The sequence below is a fragment of the Camellia sinensis genome, chromosome 7 (genome assembly GCF_055761805.1).
Source record: "Camellia sinensis isolate YWXY chromosome 7, ASM5576180v1, whole genome shotgun sequence".
Lineage (NCBI taxonomy): Eukaryota > Viridiplantae > Streptophyta > Magnoliopsida > Ericales > Theaceae > Camellia > Camellia sinensis.
In genome coordinates this window covers 187400449-187420257 of record NC_138967.1, presented here as the reverse complement: position 1 = coordinate 187420257, position 19809 = coordinate 187400449, and the positions used below count along the sequence as shown (strand labels likewise).

Genomic DNA, 19809 nt, shown 5'->3' with positions numbered 1-19809 from the left:
TTCTAGCTAGCCAATTATTTGAATTACGAAGGTAAACACAAAAATCCAAATGTGTCTTTGTATGGTTGAATCTTCCAAACTTTTTTTTCTTTTTGATAAGAAATATTTCATTCAAGAAGCGGAACGGCATTTACATGGTCCATCTTACTTGAAATTTACATCTAACAAAATGAAAATAAAGTGAGAAGCACAGAGGAAGAAAAAATTATAAAAATATTCAAACTCACATTTTGTGTTTGTGCTCGTACTGCAAAGCAGAGCTGATCATAAAATTTTGACAATAGAACATGTTCAAGATATATTATAGATCCCATCCACATAGAGGGTAAATTGAAACAAATTTGCACTGATAGACTCAAAGAAAATAGCCAAACAAACCCAAAACAGAGGGCTTAAAACCAGATAAACCCCAAAACAACAACCAAACAGAAGAAAAAATAAAAAGAAAACAAACAAGACAAGATCCAAAACCACATCCAAGCAAACTACCGACAGTAGTGGCGTCGGCGAGTCTGGCAAAGGTAAAGGCAGCGCGGAAGAGGGCTGAGAAACTGGCGGTGGTGATGGCAGATCCGTGAAGCCACTCCCTGAGTTGATGGAGAGGAGAGGGAAACACCTCACAAAGGAGGGACGGGGTGGAAAGCCAGAACTTCCAAATTATTGGATAGCAAAGCAAGTAAAGGAGAGAGAAAAGAGGGGTAAGAGAAGGGGAGAGGAGGTCGGGGGCCGCTGGAAACCCCTTTCCTACCGCCGGCTGCTACAAGTTTTGAAACTCTAATTTTGCTTTTCTTATTTGTTGAATCTTCCAAACTTGTTTTTAATTTTTTTAAAAATTAGAAATTAATTTAACAAAATTGAAAATCATAAAGATTATTTTCACATCAAAAAGATAAATCATAGGATAATAGTGATTTTTAAAATTTTATCATTTTTCCACCAAATTATTATTATTATTATTTTTTAAATTGAAAACTCAATCAAAGTTCTCCATGAATGCATAGAATTGTTTTGTTGTTGCATTGGTACAGTGATACACCTCTAAAATTTAAGCAAATTCTTTTGCTACTTCATGTTTAAGTACATGAAATAATTTGTCAAATAAATATTTTTATGTTACCTTCAATTTGATTTTTATTTTTAAAAATAAAAATAAAAACAAAACCAAACGTCCACCCGAAGAGAGGGACCACACTAGTTTGGTACTAAAGAGACGCTAGCAGCCAAAACATGGGCTTGCCTAACTTTGTATTATTTATTATTATTATTATTATTATTATTATGGAAGTTGAAGTTATCCCAAAAAAAAAAAAAAAAAACCAAAAACAAGAAAGGGGATCCTTATATAACCAAGATAAAAAAGTACCTTAAAAGATGAGATGCTTGTTTTCGAATCTTATCTCATATATATATATATATATATATAGGGGGAGATAGAGCGGAGTCAGGGGTCACGTGCCCCTCCAGAGTTTTGGACTTCTCATTTTGTTTTTTTTTTTTTGACCAAATATAAAAAATTATTTTTTTTAAAATTATAAAAATATTATTTAGCGTAAAATGTCAACAATATTTTTAAAATTATGAGGATAATAATGATTATTTTAATTAAAAATTAAAATATTACGATAAGTTACATTATTATTATGAAAAATTTATAATATTTTTTTAATATAATGGTAACATCTATTATTATTGACATGGTTTGTGATGTTCCAAATAAGTATATTTTTTCAATTTTTATAAAAAAAACATGTGTAAAAAAGTTAAGAAAGTGAATAGAAAAAGTAAAGAGGAGATATGGATAGACGTGACCTAAATAAGTGTATGTATCCCAAAAAAATACACTTTTTTAGTGCATGCTAAACACCTACTAATCTTATTATGAAGATATTTATTGGATTGTTAGTTATATTTGACATATGAGGTTCACCCTCCATATGTTTTTTTATTATTGGTTGATGCTATCACATATCAATAATGACGTGGTATTATCATTATATTGATTTTTTACTCAAATTTTGTAAAAAAAAATTACTTTATCATTTTATAATTTATTTTAAGACTTATATTCATAGCTTTTTTTGTATTGTCCATAATATATTAGCTACAAATAACATCATTTTTTTTTATCTTTCTCAATGTCAATCGTAAAAATTTATGTGAAATATTTTTGAAAAAAATTTCAATATTATAATTAATAAGTGCCATCTTTGATTTAATTTTCTGATTCTGTCAATGTGTATATATATATATATATAAATATCTAAGATAAAAAGAAAATTTTGAGTACAAATAATGTAATAAATATAATATGAATTAAATTTTTATGTTTATGTTTTAAGAGCAACGTAAGAATGGTCCCGCTCTAGTCACATGGGTGCTTTATCATCCCTATCAGTCACCCATGTTGTTAATAAAACATCATTATAGAAGCCGTTTCACTATATAAATTAATCACATTTAAAAAAATAAAATAAAATTATAACTAAATAATAACATATAAATAAATCACTAGCAACCCCTAAAATATTAGTTTTATGAGTCTATTGTAAAGAATTTAAATCTCTTAAAAAGTTATTACACAACTAAATAGTTTATTATAAATCTTGTTAAATTTGTATATTTTTTATTATATACATTTTTAAGTAAAACATATAATCTATAAATAATACACATTAAGAAAATTTATACTTTATTTGTAAAAAAAAAAATCTTATCCTACATTATTAGTGTGATAATAGAGATCATTTTCTCGTAAAATAACAAAATTACCCATCTCAATTATATTTAATCCAACCAAATTCTAATAAAATAAAGTTCAAGAAAGCATTGATAATATAGGGTCGAGTATAAAATTAAGTAGATCAAAATGATCAAAATTAAGTAAAATATAAAATTATATTTTTAAAAGAATAGAATTTAATTATTTTTTTTTATTACAAAATTCAAAAAAAAATCCCACCCGTTATCAACCAAAATCTCCTCTCTTTCATCCCCACATATATATCTATATTATTATAAAGTGAACATCTTTTACGGTGTTTTAAAGTTTTGTTTTTTATGCTGTTATGTGTTCACTTTTTTATTTAAAATTAAAAAAAAAAAATAGATAGATGAGTGGTGGAGACTTGAACTTTAAACTTATATCAAATGAATAAGATTCTTATCACTTGACTAGCACATACCATATAGTAAATTTTTTTTTTTATTTTTATTTATTTAAATAATATACGAATCGCGTGTGGCAACCGGTAGTATAGATATATATGCGCCATTTTGAACACCCCATTTTCTCAGGAAAAATTAAACAAAAGAAAGTAAGCCTGCGTTTGGTTGTGTTTTGTAAATGTGATTTGAGAGTATGAGTTGTATTTTGAGTTTGTGGGTTATAGAATTATGATTTGAATGTAGAAAATTTGTTTGTTTATGGTTTTTAAAATGAGTGTTGAATTGTGTTTTGAAGATGTATTTTGAATTAAGTTTTGAAAGTTTAATGTGTCATGTGAAAGGTGAAAATTTGTTTGGTGATGTGTTTTGAAAATAGTTTTCAAAATTTAATTCAACCAATAATTTATCATCAAACACACAACTCATATACCGATATCCATATTTTTTATCAACAATAATAACCAAACTATTTTTAAAATATTGAAATTAAAAATTGATTTTTTTTGTCAATTAATTTTTTTTAGTAATTTTTTTGAATAATTGTTTTTTCCAAATAATTTTTTCATTTTAAAATAAACCTATGTCAATTATTTTATATATATTTTTTCCTTTTTTTGTTTTGTTATTTTGTTTTTCAAGTAATTTTTTTTCAGTAATTTTTTTGAATAATTTTTTTTTTCAAATTTTGTTTTCATTTTAAAATAAATCTTAGTCAATTATTTTGTGCAATACCTTTTTTATTTTTTCCTAAAATTTTGTTAAAGTCAACAACTTTTGAGAATACATATTAATAAAAATTAACATAAATACACTAAGGCCAAGTTGGTAACTCCCAAAAAAGTCAAAAAGTCAAAAAGTTATCACTATTCACCAAAGGTCAAAAATTACGACTGCATAACTCCCAATCTTAATTTTCCTTTACACACTAATTTATACAATTTTTTAATACACATTTTTCCATAAAAAATCAAAAAGTTAATCCAAACATCCATATTTTTTCCCTCAACTTTTTAGTCTAAAAAGACAAAAAGTGCATTTATTTAGGACACTTCAAACAACCCCTAAGTTTAATATTTTAAAATACAAATCATAACGTAAACCTTACAAAACATTATCAATTTTTTTTCTCATTTATTACACTTTATTAATTTTGTAATAAAGTCGTATACGGATGTAATATTATTAAAAAATTAATAATATTATAAAAAAATAATAGATAAGAAATAAAAAGTAAAAAAAAAAAAAAACAACATGAACTTTCTGAACCTTCTGAACCTGAACCTCCAGATAGTCGAAGAATAGATTGTCGGACCAGGACAACCGGGCGGACAACCGACCGGCCATCCGGCCGGTCATCCCATCTCGCACCATTTCTCAGTTTCGTATCTGTTGCAACATGGACAACAAGAATATGTTTGATATTTTATTTGTCCAGGATGAAAAATAATATTGTGGGCATGGAATCAAACACGGAACAACTTCACGAAAAGGTGTTGGAAAGCATTTCTTGCTGTTATTGATTAAAAAGTGATTTCAGTATAAGAGATAAGATCAAAGAAAAGGAAGGAAGTTTTCATAAAGAATAGCTCCAGAATTTTTTTTGCAGATAATGTCTGTGCAATCTCGAAGTGATGTGGTCAACACTTCTCTTTTTGAGAAAAGAGAGCACATAGAGAAATTACACGCGGAATTTTCAGAGATGATGGAGAAGGACATGGAAGCTTTTCAGATTAAAAGAGGAAGAAGGCAGAAACGTTGAAAGTGGAGATACAAGCTGCCATACAGATTTTGAAAATGTAATTTGAATTAACACGCGTAATCAACTTTTGAACGTCGTATCCAAACGTCATGCGCGAACTCACGTGTTGAAAATTGATTTGAATTCACAACCAAACAGATTGTGATTATTATCTCTTTCAGATACACCTGCGTGTCCTCGTTCTCTTCCCTCATCTTTGTAATTTTCTTTACTCTCAAGCAATCAAAATTTTTGGTACATACTCCACAAATCTACAACTCACCCAATTCAACATTTCTTTTCCTGTATCTGTTTAACATTTCTGGGTATTGTTCTAGTCAGTTTTTCTGTCTCCATAATCACTTCTTTTTTGAATTGGGTTTGGTTTGATTTTTCTTATTTGAATTGGGTTTGGTTTCGTTTTTCTTTGTTCACCCGTAAAGATTATAAATTTTTTTTTTTGGGTATAATTCTGTGATGTTTTAGGCAGGGTTTTAGATATATTCTGTTTATTCTCTGTCATTCTTTATATGAATTCAAAATTGCAGACCTGTTTGGTTTTGTTGAGTTTATTGTCTGTGTGTGTGCCTTTTTCTTTTTTTTCCTCAAGAGTGCTGAGTATTTTTCATGTTGCTATTGTCAATTATCTATTGAATTTTTCTATGAATTGTTCTTCTTTTCTTAGCATAATCTGACTCTAATCATATTTTTAGTTAGTTTTATCATCTATTGATAGGGATCAACTTTCCATTTACTTCTATATTAGATTGTTGAAGTACCTAATTAGGGTTGAGATTTTAGACTTCGGATACCCATGTGACATTTTTAGTTAGTTTTGTCATCTATTGATAGGGATCTATCAACTCTCCATTTACTTCTATATTAGATTTAATTAGGGTTTTAAATATCAGCAAATACATATTGAGATTTTACTTTCGATACCGACTTTTACCAATATTTCGGCCGATATATGATATGACCGTGCTGCTGATACCAATACATATCCGATACCGTTATTTCAAACCATGTACTTGATACAATTTTTTTTTTTTTTTTTTTTCAGGGATGGAGGGTACTATTGTTAGGAGGGTCATTCCCTCAGATAACAGCTGCCTCTTCAATGCTGTTGGGTAAAGCTTTTCAAGTTCTAAATAAGAATTCTTTTCAATCTTTTTAATTTGGGAGCACATATTTTGTCCATTTTTTTTAATGTTTTCATTTTTGTTGTTTCTTTTTATTTGCAGTTATGTTATGGACCATGACAAACATAAAGCTCCTCAGTTGAGACAGGTTATCAATCCCGCCAATACACATATATAGAGTTGATCTTTAAAAGTTTGTATTTCAGCCATAATAACATCTTGTTGTTTTCTGAAACCTAAATAGGGAAGTAGGTGATCCATGGCATTTGAAACTCTCATCACATGTGATCTGTCACGTGTACTTGGCTTTCTAAAACAATTACTATTTTGTTTCATGTTGCATGAATTTACTGCATTTATGACCCATGATATGGAAATGGAGGTAATGTTATAAAATAACAAGTCAGATTTGGTATTGGTATCTTTCTAATTTTACACTTCCCTTGTTGCTTTGGTAATCATATATCCATTTTGTATCTTACCGTTTTTGTCCTTTCATTTTTGAAGGTTATAGCTGCAACGATGGCCAGTGATCCGACACAATATTCTGAAGCATTCCTTGGGAAGCCAAATGAAGAGTACCGTGCTTGGATTCTTAACCCAGAGAAGTGGGGAGGTGTGTTTTGAACTTCTTTTATCTTCTGATTGTGACCTGCTTGTAGTACATGAGATATTTATATGGGTCCATGTAATGAAATTGCTTGTGACTGCTTGCCTTCTCAGAGCTGCTCCATCCTAAATATCCCCGTTGTGGTAATCACAGGATCACGGTTCACTGTGGATCTATCTCGTCACTTCACAAAGTGATATCTGTCTTCCTGTTATGTGTGCTGCTTGTCTGGCCTTGCTCTTTGACTAGGTCTACAATAAGATGACTCGGCCAAAAAATACCACTTATGTCTCTACACTTGAAAATTGAAATTTATGTAATGTAGAATCCACTAGTTTCTATGGTGTGTCCTGATGGATAAAGTTAATCTTGGTGAATTAATAGTTTGTCCTCTTGTTAAGCATTTGTTCTCTTAAATATGTCATGTGTTTTGAATTATATTCCTTTCAGAGTCTGAAGACTTTATCATCTTCTAAGCAGCTTTGAATGGGATTGAAGTGGTGCCAATGTTGGTTCTGCACTTTAGCAATCATGCTAGTTTGAACCTATAAAGTACCGACACTTCAAAACAAGTGCCGTAGCCATGTCAAACACATGGACAGGGACATGTATGGGACACGCCACATGACGTGTTCCCTTAATTAATTTATTTTCAGGGGACACTTTGGGGACACAAGGAGGGACATGCCAACTTGTCTTTTCTCTCATTTTCTTTAGTGCTTTTGATGAATGTTGGATGTTGAATGTTTATTATCTGTTTCTTAGATTTAAATACTTAATAAACTATAAGTGTTAATTTAATTTTTTTTTTAAAAATATAGAATTAGAGTTTTTGTTAATATTGATTGTTTGTGGATGTAGTATTAATTTAGATAGCAAATAAAAAAATATGAAAACATATTTTATTGTTGTGTCTCCGCAGTGTCTGTGTCCCTATTTTTTTGAAATTGCTGTGTCCTGTGTTTGGGCTTTTCAACAAACATAAATACACTTTGTAATTTAAATTTCTTTTGACAACTATATCTGTAATGGGGTTCACAAAAAAGGGCACTAAGGTTGACTCTAAGAACATTTGGGATGAGGTGGTCATAAGTCATAATCTAATTAAAAGTTCATTGGATGGTAATATTTGATGTTGCATGCATTGACCAGACATTATGTAGTGATTAGATGTTGCGTTGTTGATATTCATGAAAAATTTAAAGAGTTCCCCATAAAACTATGTTTTCTTTATGTTGTGAAGACAGAAAAGAAGAAATTTTAGAAATTCTAACTATGTGGGTCAGAATTATGTTTGTGAGGTTCAATAATTTCTTCATGTTTTTCTGTCATGCTACATTTTCGTATATACTATTGGGACATGAGTTAAGATGCTTAATGTGTCTAACTTTTTTGAAAATTTACTATTTTCAAGCTCTATATGCACCTTATTTGGAGCTTGTGTTGTCCTTTGATTGCAATTAAAATAAGCCAAAGTGCATATATACAAGGCAAATATCCAAGTGTTGAATTTCTAAGGTTTGATTAATTGTTGGCTTCTCATCATGCAAGTCGTACATGTTTGATCAGCCTGGAAGTCTACGTAGATATTTGTTTTACCAGAATCAAGAAGATATTGTTAATGTTAGTTCTCTGAATCATTCAGCTAATTCTTTTCATATATTTGACTTGTGAAGGTGCCATTGAGCTTGCAATATTGGCAGATTATTATGGACGTGAAATTGCAGCATACGATATCCAAACCACAAGATGTGATTTGTATGGGCAGGTTAGCGTTGGTGATGTGCTGTCATGTTCATCTTAAGCTTGTAAGCTAGCATGGCTTGAATTTTGAATATCCTTTCCTTGGGGGTTACTGTTTAGCAGGGAAAGAACTATCATGAAAGGGTTATGCTAATTTATGATGGCATCCATTACGATGCTTTGGCTGTATGCTCTCTCTCTCTCTCTCTCTATTTGTGTATAGATTCATGTATATGTATGCATATATGTGTTTGAAATAAATTTTGATTATCACTATGGTCATTATTTTGGCGGAATGACATACAGACAAAATGTACTTGTAAAAAAAAAAAAGGTATACGGACACAATACCATATATCCTGTGTATGCACCTTAGGCCCCATTTAGTTGTCAGAAAGAGGAAGTAAGGTATAGGAAAATTAACCTTCTAATAACTTTTTTCATGTTCAGTTAGCAAGAAAGTTGTGAAACCCATATCTTAACTGTCCCACTATAAGTTTTCCCTCAAAACATGTCATGCAAAACATAGAAGATTTTGTAGGAACCTCAACAATATACCTTCCTTTTTCTGACAAATGAACACATGGAAAAACAAGGTTTCTTTTCCTTTACTACACTTTTCTTGGGAACAACTTTCTCACACAAGATTCTTGACAACTGTATGGAGCCTTAGTCTTGCAGTGTTTTCCCTGTATGAGGAGGATTTATTAGATGTCTGCCTCTGATGCTTTTTAACTTTTTATGTTGCTAATGTCTGACTCATAACAATCCAATAGCCATCTATCAAATTCATTTTCACATTGTAAAAAGCAATTGTGAGCAAAGTACATTATTTATTAAGTGGAAGTTTTGTTTTATATTGGGGTTCAGATGATAAGGGTGGCCAAAAAATGGTATTTGCAGTACAATCTGATCGTACAAATTTCTACTTGTTTCACCTGCCATGCTTCTATAATCTTGAATCACTTCTGACTTTCAATCCCCAGTCTTAGATATGTTGTTTTATGTATTTTACCTCATGCGGTGCTTGATTTCATGTCTTGGATTACAGATATCTTTCTATAATGGAGCTCCAGAAGAGTTTGATCAGACAATATTTACTGTACAGAAGGATAGGACTATTGGACCCATTGAAAGGCTTGCTCTCAATCTTGCTAAGGAACAACAAAGGTATTAAATGTTGCCTCATTAATGCCTAAACAACTTTCTTTTCTTTCGTTTTAAATTTACATACACTGTTATATAGTATACATTGATTTACTTTGAAATTTTCCTTAAACCGAAAAAGTTAGGTGGTTCACTATTATCATTTGTTCTTCTTTTGATTGGAATCTAGTCAATCTAATATTTGTCTGTTGAAGACCTATTAATCATTCATTCTTGATCCTCTAGATTGCATGCCATGTGTACATTATATGATATGTTACAGACGTTTAGTATTGCTGATATTTATAACATATCTTTGCTGTCTAATTATACTTGTGGCATTATGTGTTTAAAACCATTCACTGTCGGGCATAACAGCTAAGTTGACCTGGTTATGGAATTTCTTGACCCTGTATTGATTACGGTAAGTTGTACTTGAGCTCAACCTACTGGGACTAGTTTAGTCGGTCAGGCCCCCTGCACCTCATTAGGGGGTCAAGGGTTCAGGTCTTGCCAGTGGCAAGGCTCCCCCTCCCCCAGGTTACGGCCTTCAATGTACCCCAAATATATAAAAAAAAAATTGTGTTGGAGCTGTGCTCAACTTGAACTATAGTAAGCTTTTCATGATATTTGGTGGAATTCCAATTTGTTCACAATTTAGTTGAGCTTGCCCCATATCCACCACACATTGTTAAGAACCAGGTTCTCCTTAATTTCCTATTGCTAGTTAGTGATTACAAATTGACAACATACTAGAAACACTTGCTCAATTCTCTGCCGTGACTTTTTTTTTGGTTGGTCAAATAACAGGGGCATCGCTAATCTCTAGTTTATCCATCCCATTTTTTGATGTTTAAGTCCTCTCTATCAACTTAGTGTCTCATGGCAATTTCCCCATTACTGAGGAAAGGGATTTAAGTCCTACTCTGTGGAAGGGATGGTATCCCCATGAAGTTGGAAAAAGGAATGCACAATTGGAGAATAGAATCGAAATTTTTTCTTGTTTTCTCAATCAATGATCATATTTCAAAATACTTGCATCTATTTTTATTTTAACACAATGTGGGGTCAGGTAAACATTGGTTGGATTTTCTTGTGGCTATGATATTGGATGGCCTATTCGTGTTTGTCACATTAATTTTCTAATCTTGGTGACACTCTTTTTTTCTGCTTCCAACTGTGGTTATTGTCTATTTAATAACCTGCTTGTATTACAATCATGTATTGATTTTATTCTGCTGCTTTTAGGAAAAGGAGTTACACTGACACTGCCAACTTCACTTTGCGATGCGAGGTCTGCCAGATTGGAGTTGTTGGCCAAAAGGTTTGCTCTCAACACTGCTATTAACATTATTGTTCTCGTAGTTGTCGGCATTGTTCCCAACTTAGCTCAAAGTCCTTCACTCTCAATTTTCATTTCAAGTTCAGGGGGCTATGAAGCATGCACAAGCAACAGGACATGTCAACTTTCAAGAATTTAGATGATAGAAATCAGGAGGATATAGAAAACAGAAATTAAACAATTTCTCTTTCAATGAGCTTGTTCAGACTAGTATGTTGATTGGTATGGTTAGTCAATAAGTTCTCTCATTGGATAGTCGAAGTGGGATCAATAAGCTTGTCTAATTTATTTGGCCAAGGATTGTTGTATTATGTTTTGTTGTTGTATTGTGCCATAATGCAAAAAAGAAAAGGTATCCCTTTGTTATGAATCATGTTTGGAGGATTTCAAAGTAGTATTTGAGTTTGATTTAATTGTTTCTGATCTTTATTACTAAAATTATTTAGTAATCTTGGAGTTTCTCGTTGTTGAAATAAGATGCAACTTATGAGCTTATTCTCTTAGGTCAGAACAAGTTGATAAAGTTCCTTTTTTTAATTTATTTTTATTTTTATTTTTTTTATGTTCCCATGTTTTTTAATTTACTAGTAATTGTGCTTAAGTATAAAATTGTAATAATTTTTTTTATAAAATTTTTAATGGGTTAATAGAAATAATGTGTGTGTGGCTTCATGCCCGTGACCAATTAATCTCTGCTTAACCAAAAAAACAAAAGAAATAAAATTCCGTCATCTTCCATTATCTACAATAATTTATTTATTTTTTATTTTTATCATTGCTCAAATTAAAGAGACATATTCCACAAAAAATTACAAAATACAAAGATAAGAATATATTATCATTTCAGCCTCTACCATAAATTTGTTTTCCTTAATTGTGCCACATTTGGTAAATAGGACAATACAAGCAGAGCACAGGTTGCTTTATGAGTTCACTTGTAAATAGGATGCTCTACCCTAAAAAAGCAAAAAGCCATGGTACAACCATCTCACAACAGAGAGTACAACCCACCTGTTCCATCAAAGATCATCGTTGCCAAGCAGCAGTGAAAATGGAAACCCTTGTAGAATTTGAGAATGGCATGGGCAAAACACCACATTTCCAGCTGATTCATTTGGAAATTTCATGAGGCGGCTTTGTTCATCCAAAACTTGATAAATCTAAATCTTCTGCTTGAGAACTTGGCGTAATTGGATCTTTTGACTTTCCATCCTTGCTTCCAAAAGCTTTGCTTTCAAACTACCCTTTTGCATACCGCGTGGCCATTCAATGCACCCTTTCATTGCTCGATTTATGTGTGGATTCCCCGACTCTGGTGAGCTCCATTGCCCTGCCAAATCCGGGGAGCCAGGCTTTCCATTAGCCGATCCCCTATCCGGAGAATTGCTTGCTCCATTAGAAATCCTTCCATTGGAAAGCCTTCCATTCATCCCTTCCACCATTGAGATTATCTTGAAGTTTTCGCCATTATTTGGGTATGATCTCCAAAGCCGGGAAATGGATGATACCTTCTTCAAATGTGTCTTTGGTACTGCACTGACTTCACTAATTTCCGTTATTCGTGTCTCCTCACATACATTTTCTTCCCATTCCGTTCCACTCGCTGACACATTACTGTTACGACAAATCTTGTTAACTGATGGGTCACTCCCCTCGGGTGAATAACTCGAGCCCTGATCCTCAAGATGGCTCACGGTTTCCCACCCACTCCCATCTTCTTCTATATCGCCATTCTGATCAAGATACGCATTAGAATGTCTATGCATAATATCTTTATTGCAAATGTTAACTTCGGGACTCACGGTGTGAACCTTAGAGGCATGGCTGGCAGGACTGAATCCAACACATTGTTCAATCTCTCTTTCATTGGCAGCTTCATTGAAATTTACATCTTCAAAAACTGAGAAAATATCATCTGGGTTTGGAGGCTCGTATGTAAATTCTTTGATTTCTTGAATGTTCACTGAGCCAGCAGTCTGTCGAAGGAACTCTGCTTTTCTCATCTCCTCCGCATCTGGGATTGCGCTTCTTGAACTTAGAAAAGTCTCTAGAACCGCTACAAGCTCATTCATCTGAGAATACTTCTCTTCAAGCATCACTTTCGCATCAACCAACTTCATCTGAACCCGTTCTTCACGCCACACCTCCGCCATCTGCAACATCTTTCTCTCCTCTTCAACTTCCTCACAGAGTTTCATCGATTCCCTCTTCAATGCTTCGACTTCAGCCTTGTCTTCTCCGATTTCCTTAGCAAGTTCATCGCATACTTCCTCTATTAACTCTCTAGCCTTCCGCTCTTTTTCATAGTCCTGCAAATAGCGCTTCGCCAATAACTTGGCATCGGCCAACTCATTGACCAACTTTGAATTCACAATTTCCAACCTATGGCGATTTTTCCTCTCCCGGTTCAAGTCAGCTTTGATATCATCAATAATTGCACGGATTTTCTCATGTTCTCTGCTCCGCCATGTGGCCCTTTCCTCGCTGAGTTTCTTTAGGAAATGCTCGAGTTTCTTTTTTGAGGACCGTCTCTCTGTCTCGAGCTCATCGATACGAGCCTGAGCTTGCTCAAGTTCTACCTTGAGTGCAGATACTGCTGATTTAGTACTTGCTTCTTGTTGAAGAGGCTTTGAGGGGCCATAAATCCGTTGCACCTCATCCAATGTTTTCGAGCTGACAGGATCCCATTTTGTCGCCCCTTCCATAGCAGAGTTGGAAAATAGAAATGAAGGCTCAGACTGTAAAACACAAACATGGTAGGATCAAATGAGTAGAGAAACAAAAACAAGATGAAAATATACAAAATAAGACAGAAGCCCCATCAATAAGTTTGATAGTGAAACCAAATTAGAGAAGAAAATTGATCTCTGACTTGGTTATGGTTGCAACTACCAATTCGAACATCAACGGACCATTTCATTTCATATAACCATTTTCTTTTCAAAATTTCCCCTTTTTAATCCCAATGGTCAGATGTTACGATAATTTGACAGACCAAACAGTTGGGAAATTATACAATATCATCTAATGAACAAAATGATCTAATTAACTAATTGGGATGGACAAAATTCTGCCATCAAATTATAGTAGTTCAACAAACTCACTTTGTTTGGTTGTGCAAACACAAAAATGAAAATAAAAAACTACACAACTTTTTTGTGTTTCCCATAAATAAAAAATAAAAAACACAACCAAAAACAGCAGTTCACAATCCACCTTGTCAAGAATAGCTAATCTTAATATTAAGGGTCTTGACTAAGAAATGCACCTTACACGAATACCCATTTCTTAGACCGGAGACCGAATGAGGACTTTGCATCAGATCCTTTCCTCCAGAACCATATGCCCTGCTGCCATTGTGATGACCAACATCTGGCACACCAATATGACCAGCTCCAAACTGCAGGGAAGAAAAACCAATAAGCAGGTTCATAATTTACCAAAACTGACCACATTGGCCTAAAAACCAATCCTACCTGATCAAGAGTACGAGAACTACAGACACCAAAATCTTAATGAGAAAACCATAAATTTTGGAAGGCATTATTACAGATATGGCAAAAAAGTCAAAGGAAAATATGGAATTTTAACAAGAAAAAGATGCAAGAGTTCATACATTTTCATGTAGACAGTTCAAAAGAACGAAAAACAGGAAATGCATCCTTGAACAGTGATCAGCCGGATCATAATTACTCCTAAGAGCATCTCCAACTCTTCACCATTTTTTTCATTTAATTTGATTCCAAATTTGAGTAAAAAGCTTAATTTGATATAAACGAGTAAAAAGCTTATTTTGATATTAATTACTACAATCTTTTTATCAAATTTTCATCAAAATCTTTTTAAAAATTTCTCTCTAATCCTAAAATTTTCTGTCCATCAGATCTAATGGAATAAAAAATCATCTCTAATATTTCATCTTTATAAATTTTCATCAAATTTAAATTTGATGAATTCTCAATTTGATTAAAAAAAAAAAACACTCTTTTGACTTGATGAACATTTGATTAAAGGATTGGAGATCTCTGTTATCAGAATTTTACGATTCGCAATTCGATTCACATTTTTTGCAAAATCAATACGAATCTATAAGTGAATCTATTTTGAAAATGAATCTCTAGTAAATTACATGATTCACAATCGATTCACTTTTTACGATTCATGCAATTTTTGAAACTATCATATCCGACATATTTTCAACTCTTTTTTCTCCTTTTAGTAAAAATAGCATAATGCAGCTTCTAATAGCGTTTAATACCAAAATAATCAATATATATACATAATTCGTTGTTATTTTAGCGATTTTTGAGTTTTTAATAAGATTCAATCAAATTTAATTAGACTCAATATGGTTTTAAGTTAGGAAGCACGGATATGGATATGGGATACGGGTACGATACGATACGGATACGGCGATACGACAAAATTTGAAAAAGTAGGATACGGATACGGCGGGGATACGTTCATAAAAAATATTTTTTTTACAATTTTTAGTAATGTAGCATGCATAAAAATAAAACTTCAACAATTTTTAGTAATGTAGCATACATAAAATAAAACTTCAACAATTTTTAGTAATGTAACATACATAAAAATAAAACTTAAATCAAAAGACAACTTGATAAAAAAAGAAAGATTCCTATGAAGCAAAAGACAACTTTATTTTTAATAAGTTTATTTATTTATTTATTAATAAGTTTTTTTACCTTATTTGATTTATTTTGTTTTATCAGGATTCAGGTAACACTGAACACATATACAAAGTTTTTTTTTTTTTTTTTTTTAATATCTTATTTGATTTATTTTATTTTATTTACAGAGTATACATACAAAAAATAATAAAATAATAAAAATAAATATGCAACGCAGACGACATAGATAAAAAGGAGAGGGAGAGAGAGATCGACCAAGAGGGGGGGGAGATGAGATCAAGATCTGTCCATCTCCACCCAGACCAAACAGATCGAGCGGGAGGGAGAGGGAGAGTTCGTGAGATCGAGCGAGAGGCAGACAGAGAGGGAGCGAAAGGGAGAGAGAGAGGGATGAACTTGATCAACGACCGCGGAGTTCCTGTTCGCGAACCTGATCGACGACCGTTGAGCTGCTGTTCGAGACGAGAGACGACGACGAACTCCTCCTCCTCCTCCTCCTTCACGGTTGCTGTTCGACCTAGGCCTAGGTAAGTTTGGTTGATTATTTTTTTTTTGTGTGTGTTTTATTTTATCTTATTTTTATATTTTATACTTTGACCCCATTTTAAGTTTTTTAATTTATTTTTTTGCCCTGCCGTATCCCGACCGTATCCTCGCGTATCCTAGACGTATCCGAAATTCAAAAATTAAAAAAAAAAAAATTGGATACTTTATTTCTCGTATCTGATACGTATCCCGCCGTATCAGGCGCGTATCCGTATCCGATACGTATCCGATACGCGTACGGGAACCATTTCGGAGTATCCGTGCTTTATAGGTTTTAAGCTTTCTTCTTATTTTTTTCATTTTAAACAATCATAATATATCTTCTAAAAATGTTTAACATTAAAATAACTTACACCATGAATGATCTATTGCTATTTGATTAAATTATAGTTTAATATTACATGAGTAAAGTCAGTTATACCTTCTAAAATGTTTTATGATTTAAAATAAAAGATCCTAAATAATTATTTCTTATTATTTGGTCATTGTTACTTGAAAAGTATGTATGCTTATTGTTCAAATATCAATATCGTTGTCAAATTATTGTTACTTTAAAAATTGAGAGTTTGTCATTATTTATTATCTTTTATTAAAAATGATTGATAAGAAATATCTAAAAAAAAGAAAAGGTAAGATAGTGTCTCATATAGGAACCTTTGTTAACTTATTATCTATTAAACTATGTGATCATCATTCAACATAATATTTTCATTTATCTAAGTCTAAATATTAATATTTCATATTCATAAAATATATTTAATATTCAAGTATGTAGATATATTTTTCTAAGTAATTTATAAAATGTGACCGAATCTTTACGATTTATGATTCAATTCAATTCAATTCACAATTCGGTATGAAATCATTTCGATCTATGAAGGATACTTCAAAAAGGGTGACGTATCCGTATCGGATACTTATCGGATACCGATACTCCTCGGATACTCACGGATACGTATCGGATAATTCTTAAAAGTATCGGATACTTCTTAAAAGTATCGGATACTTCTTAATTAATTTTTTATTAATTTTGAAGTATCGGATACTTAATTTTGAAGTATCGAATACTCGAAGTTACATATTACGTATAATATTTTGTTTAGTTCTTTCATAAGAGGAATATAGTGAGAGCTTAAGTAATAGAATTTGTCAAATTGATGTATCCTTGTTGTCTCTCTCACTTCTCTCTCGCTTTCTCACTCTCTCACGTTTCTTCTCTCTGCTCTCATTCTTTTTTTGGTGTTGACATGTAAGGATGATGTTTAATTTGCATTTGCATTTGCTTTTGCTTTTAGTTTTGGATGTTTTATGAATGTTTGAACACTTTTAGGTTAATAGGAATCCCTCTCTTTATTTATTAATTTACTTTAAGTTTTATTTTCATACATATTACATTATTAAAATCACAAAAAAAAAAAAAAAATTATGAATGTATCCCCGCTGTACCCGTGTCATACTTTTTCAAATTTTGACATATCGCCATATCCACATCCCCATATCACCATATTCGTATCCGTGCTTCCTAAGCTATCATTGATGACTTAAAAAAGTATATTTGCTGAAATTTTTATTTAAGAATGGTTTTTTGGCTTTGGCTTTAGCTAAGGTCTTGTGATATTCACTGATGAAGAGGAACAAGTTGAAACTATTGACCTTGAAGACTCTTAGTTTTGTAGGAATCTTTCTTCTTTATCAAATTGTCTTTTGCTTTAAGTTTTATTTTTATGCATACTGCATTACTAAAAATTGTTAAAATAATATTTTTTACGAACGTATCCCTGCTGTACCCGTATCTTAATTTTTCAAATTTTGTCGTATCGCCGTATCGTATCGTATCGTATCCGTATCCGTACTTCCTTGATTTCGATTCACTATTCAAATTCCAATTTGACACAACTATGCGGGAGATATTATTGAGCAATTTTTTATCAAATTTAAATTTGATAAAAGAAAAGTGGGAGGAGTGGAGATGCTGTAAATAAAGATGTTAAAATGTCTAAAAGCATCTTTTCACAATAGATTTAGGGATGACCTAAATGTAGGCACTAGAATTGAAGTTATCATTTTAACTATCATATCTTATGTCAATTTTTGTCGTTATTTGCTCTGTCAAGCGCTATACTCTTGATTAGATTAAATAAATTCATATAATTTTTATTATCACATCCCTGGTCAATTTAAGTTTTACTATCATATCACTCCTTCCTGATTTATGCTTCTATTCTACGCATGTTCATTGTTCCATGAGTATCAATTTTTCTCACCAATCATACTTACCATGCAAAAACTGTACAAGAAAGCATCTTGAAGAATCAATAGAAACAAACTAAATTAGTTTACAATTGACAACAATCAATCATTGTTTCAGAATAATCACACATTTAATTCGTGTTCAAAACAAAACATCACAGATCTTAAATCCAAATGTACCTGAAACCCTAACCGATCATTCTTCCCCAAATCACACCTCTCGCCGCCTCTGTCACCACTCTCCGGCAACTGTAACCGCCACAGCACCGCCGCGAGCGTCCTCGCCGAAACCGCCTCTTTAACCTTCCGGCGACTTTTCAGACCGAACTCTGGCGCTGCCGACGACCTCTCTTCTTTAACTTTGTCTCCTCCGTCATCGAACTTCCAGTGAACGAGAGGGGTTTCCGGTCTGCTACTCCGCTTCACGGCCGAAAACCTAACTCCGGTACCGGAAAACCCGGGACTCCTCGCTTTCCGGCGAGGTGGTCTATGAGACTTGGATTTTTGCCAAAGATCTGAATCTGGAGTAGTAGGGTTTAGACCTTTGGAAGAGATAATCGCATGGAGGTCAGTCTTGCCGGTGATCTTCATCGTTGTCGGTAGGATTCAGTGGCCATTTAGAGAGCCTCGAGTGAGGTCAGAGAGAGAGTGAGCTGAGGAGAGAGAGAGAGCTCTCAACGATTACTCGTCTGGAGATGAGTGTGTGAGAGAGGGAGAGGGAGAGAGAGAGAGTACAGAGGTTACTTCGTGACAAGGATTTTCTCGAGAAAACGACGCATACAGATTTACAGTACTAATTGTATACATCGTCAGGTTGAGGATTGGTTACCATATTCTATTAAAAAATAAAATAAATTAAAATAATTAATAAGATAAAATATTATTTTTAATTTTTAATTATTTTATTTTTTTTATAATTATCAAATCAATTAAAAAAATGTCAATTAACCTCTCAAAAATAACTATTTTAATTAAAGTAAAATAATTAAAAAATCAAATAAGTAATTAAAATATTAACTCTTTATTTTATTTTTCATTATTTCACAATAGTAATCCCTCTTTAAAAATTAAGGAATAAAATAATATAAATTTACTATTTTATCTATCTTTTAAATTTATTAATAACATAAAAAGTATAATTTTGATAATTGAGATTTCCAAAACAACATACCATTAAAGGTAATTTTAGAAAATTAGTATTTTTAAAGACAATAATTATACTATAAAAAATAAATAAATTTCCTAAAAAAGTTATTATTTTGAAACGACAACGGACATCGTATCTCTATCCTTTACAAACATTATTGTTAATAGATGGATATTATAGTTTAAATTAAGAGTGATAAACCAGTCTATAACATTATTTAAAAATTTTGATGAGTTTTAAAAGAGATTTAATATAATTTGTTAAATTTTTGAATGGTTTGTAAATGAATTTTTGTTGAGTTAAATTTGACTAGTCTAAGATTTTTATA

The 19809-nt window shown here is 32.1% G+C and overlaps 2 protein-coding genes across 22 annotated transcripts; one reads left to right on the top strand and one right to left on the bottom strand.

The window, feature by feature from the left end:
* Positions 1 to 3250: 3250 nt before the first annotated feature.
* Positions 3251 to 11259, top strand: LOC114276273 (OVARIAN TUMOR DOMAIN-containing deubiquitinating enzyme 2). 21 transcript variants are annotated; one of them, XM_082880163.1, is made up of 10 exons: positions 3251 to 3314; positions 5967 to 6033; positions 6148 to 6193; positions 6290 to 6427; positions 6553 to 6661; positions 8332 to 8423; positions 8519 to 8584; positions 9450 to 9568; positions 10793 to 10868; positions 10973 to 11259. In XM_082880163.1, exons 4-10 carry the CDS (start codon positions 6305 to 6307, stop codon positions 11027 to 11029), a joined length of 642 nt encoding a protein of 213 aa, XP_082736289.1. In that variant the 5' UTR covers positions 3251 to 3314; positions 5967 to 6033; positions 6148 to 6193; positions 6290 to 6304; the 3' UTR covers positions 11030 to 11259. The 21 variants fall into 21 exon arrangements, with proteins under 21 accessions (XP_082736289.1, XP_082736295.1, XP_082736292.1 ...); XM_082880164.1 differs by lacking the exon at positions 3251 to 3314 and adding an exon at positions 5063 to 5122 and having other exon boundaries at positions 8522 to 8584; XM_082880171.1 differs by lacking the exon at positions 3251 to 3314 and adding an exon at positions 5063 to 5122 and having other exon boundaries at positions 8522 to 8584; positions 10968 to 11259.
* Positions 11260 to 11695: 436 nt separating this feature from the next.
* On the bottom strand, positions 11696 to 19150 carry LOC114276262 (uncharacterized). Its single transcript, XM_028218056.2, has 3 exons — positions 18515 to 19150; positions 14155 to 14286; positions 11696 to 13624 (listed from the first exon to the last, which is right to left on the bottom strand). The coding sequence occupies exons 1-3, from the start codon at positions 18923 to 18925 to the stop codon at positions 12047 to 12049; spliced, it is 2121 nt and encodes a 706-aa protein (XP_028073857.2). The 5' UTR covers positions 18926 to 19150; the 3' UTR covers positions 11696 to 12046.
* Between the last annotated feature and the right edge of the window lie 659 nt (positions 19151 to 19809).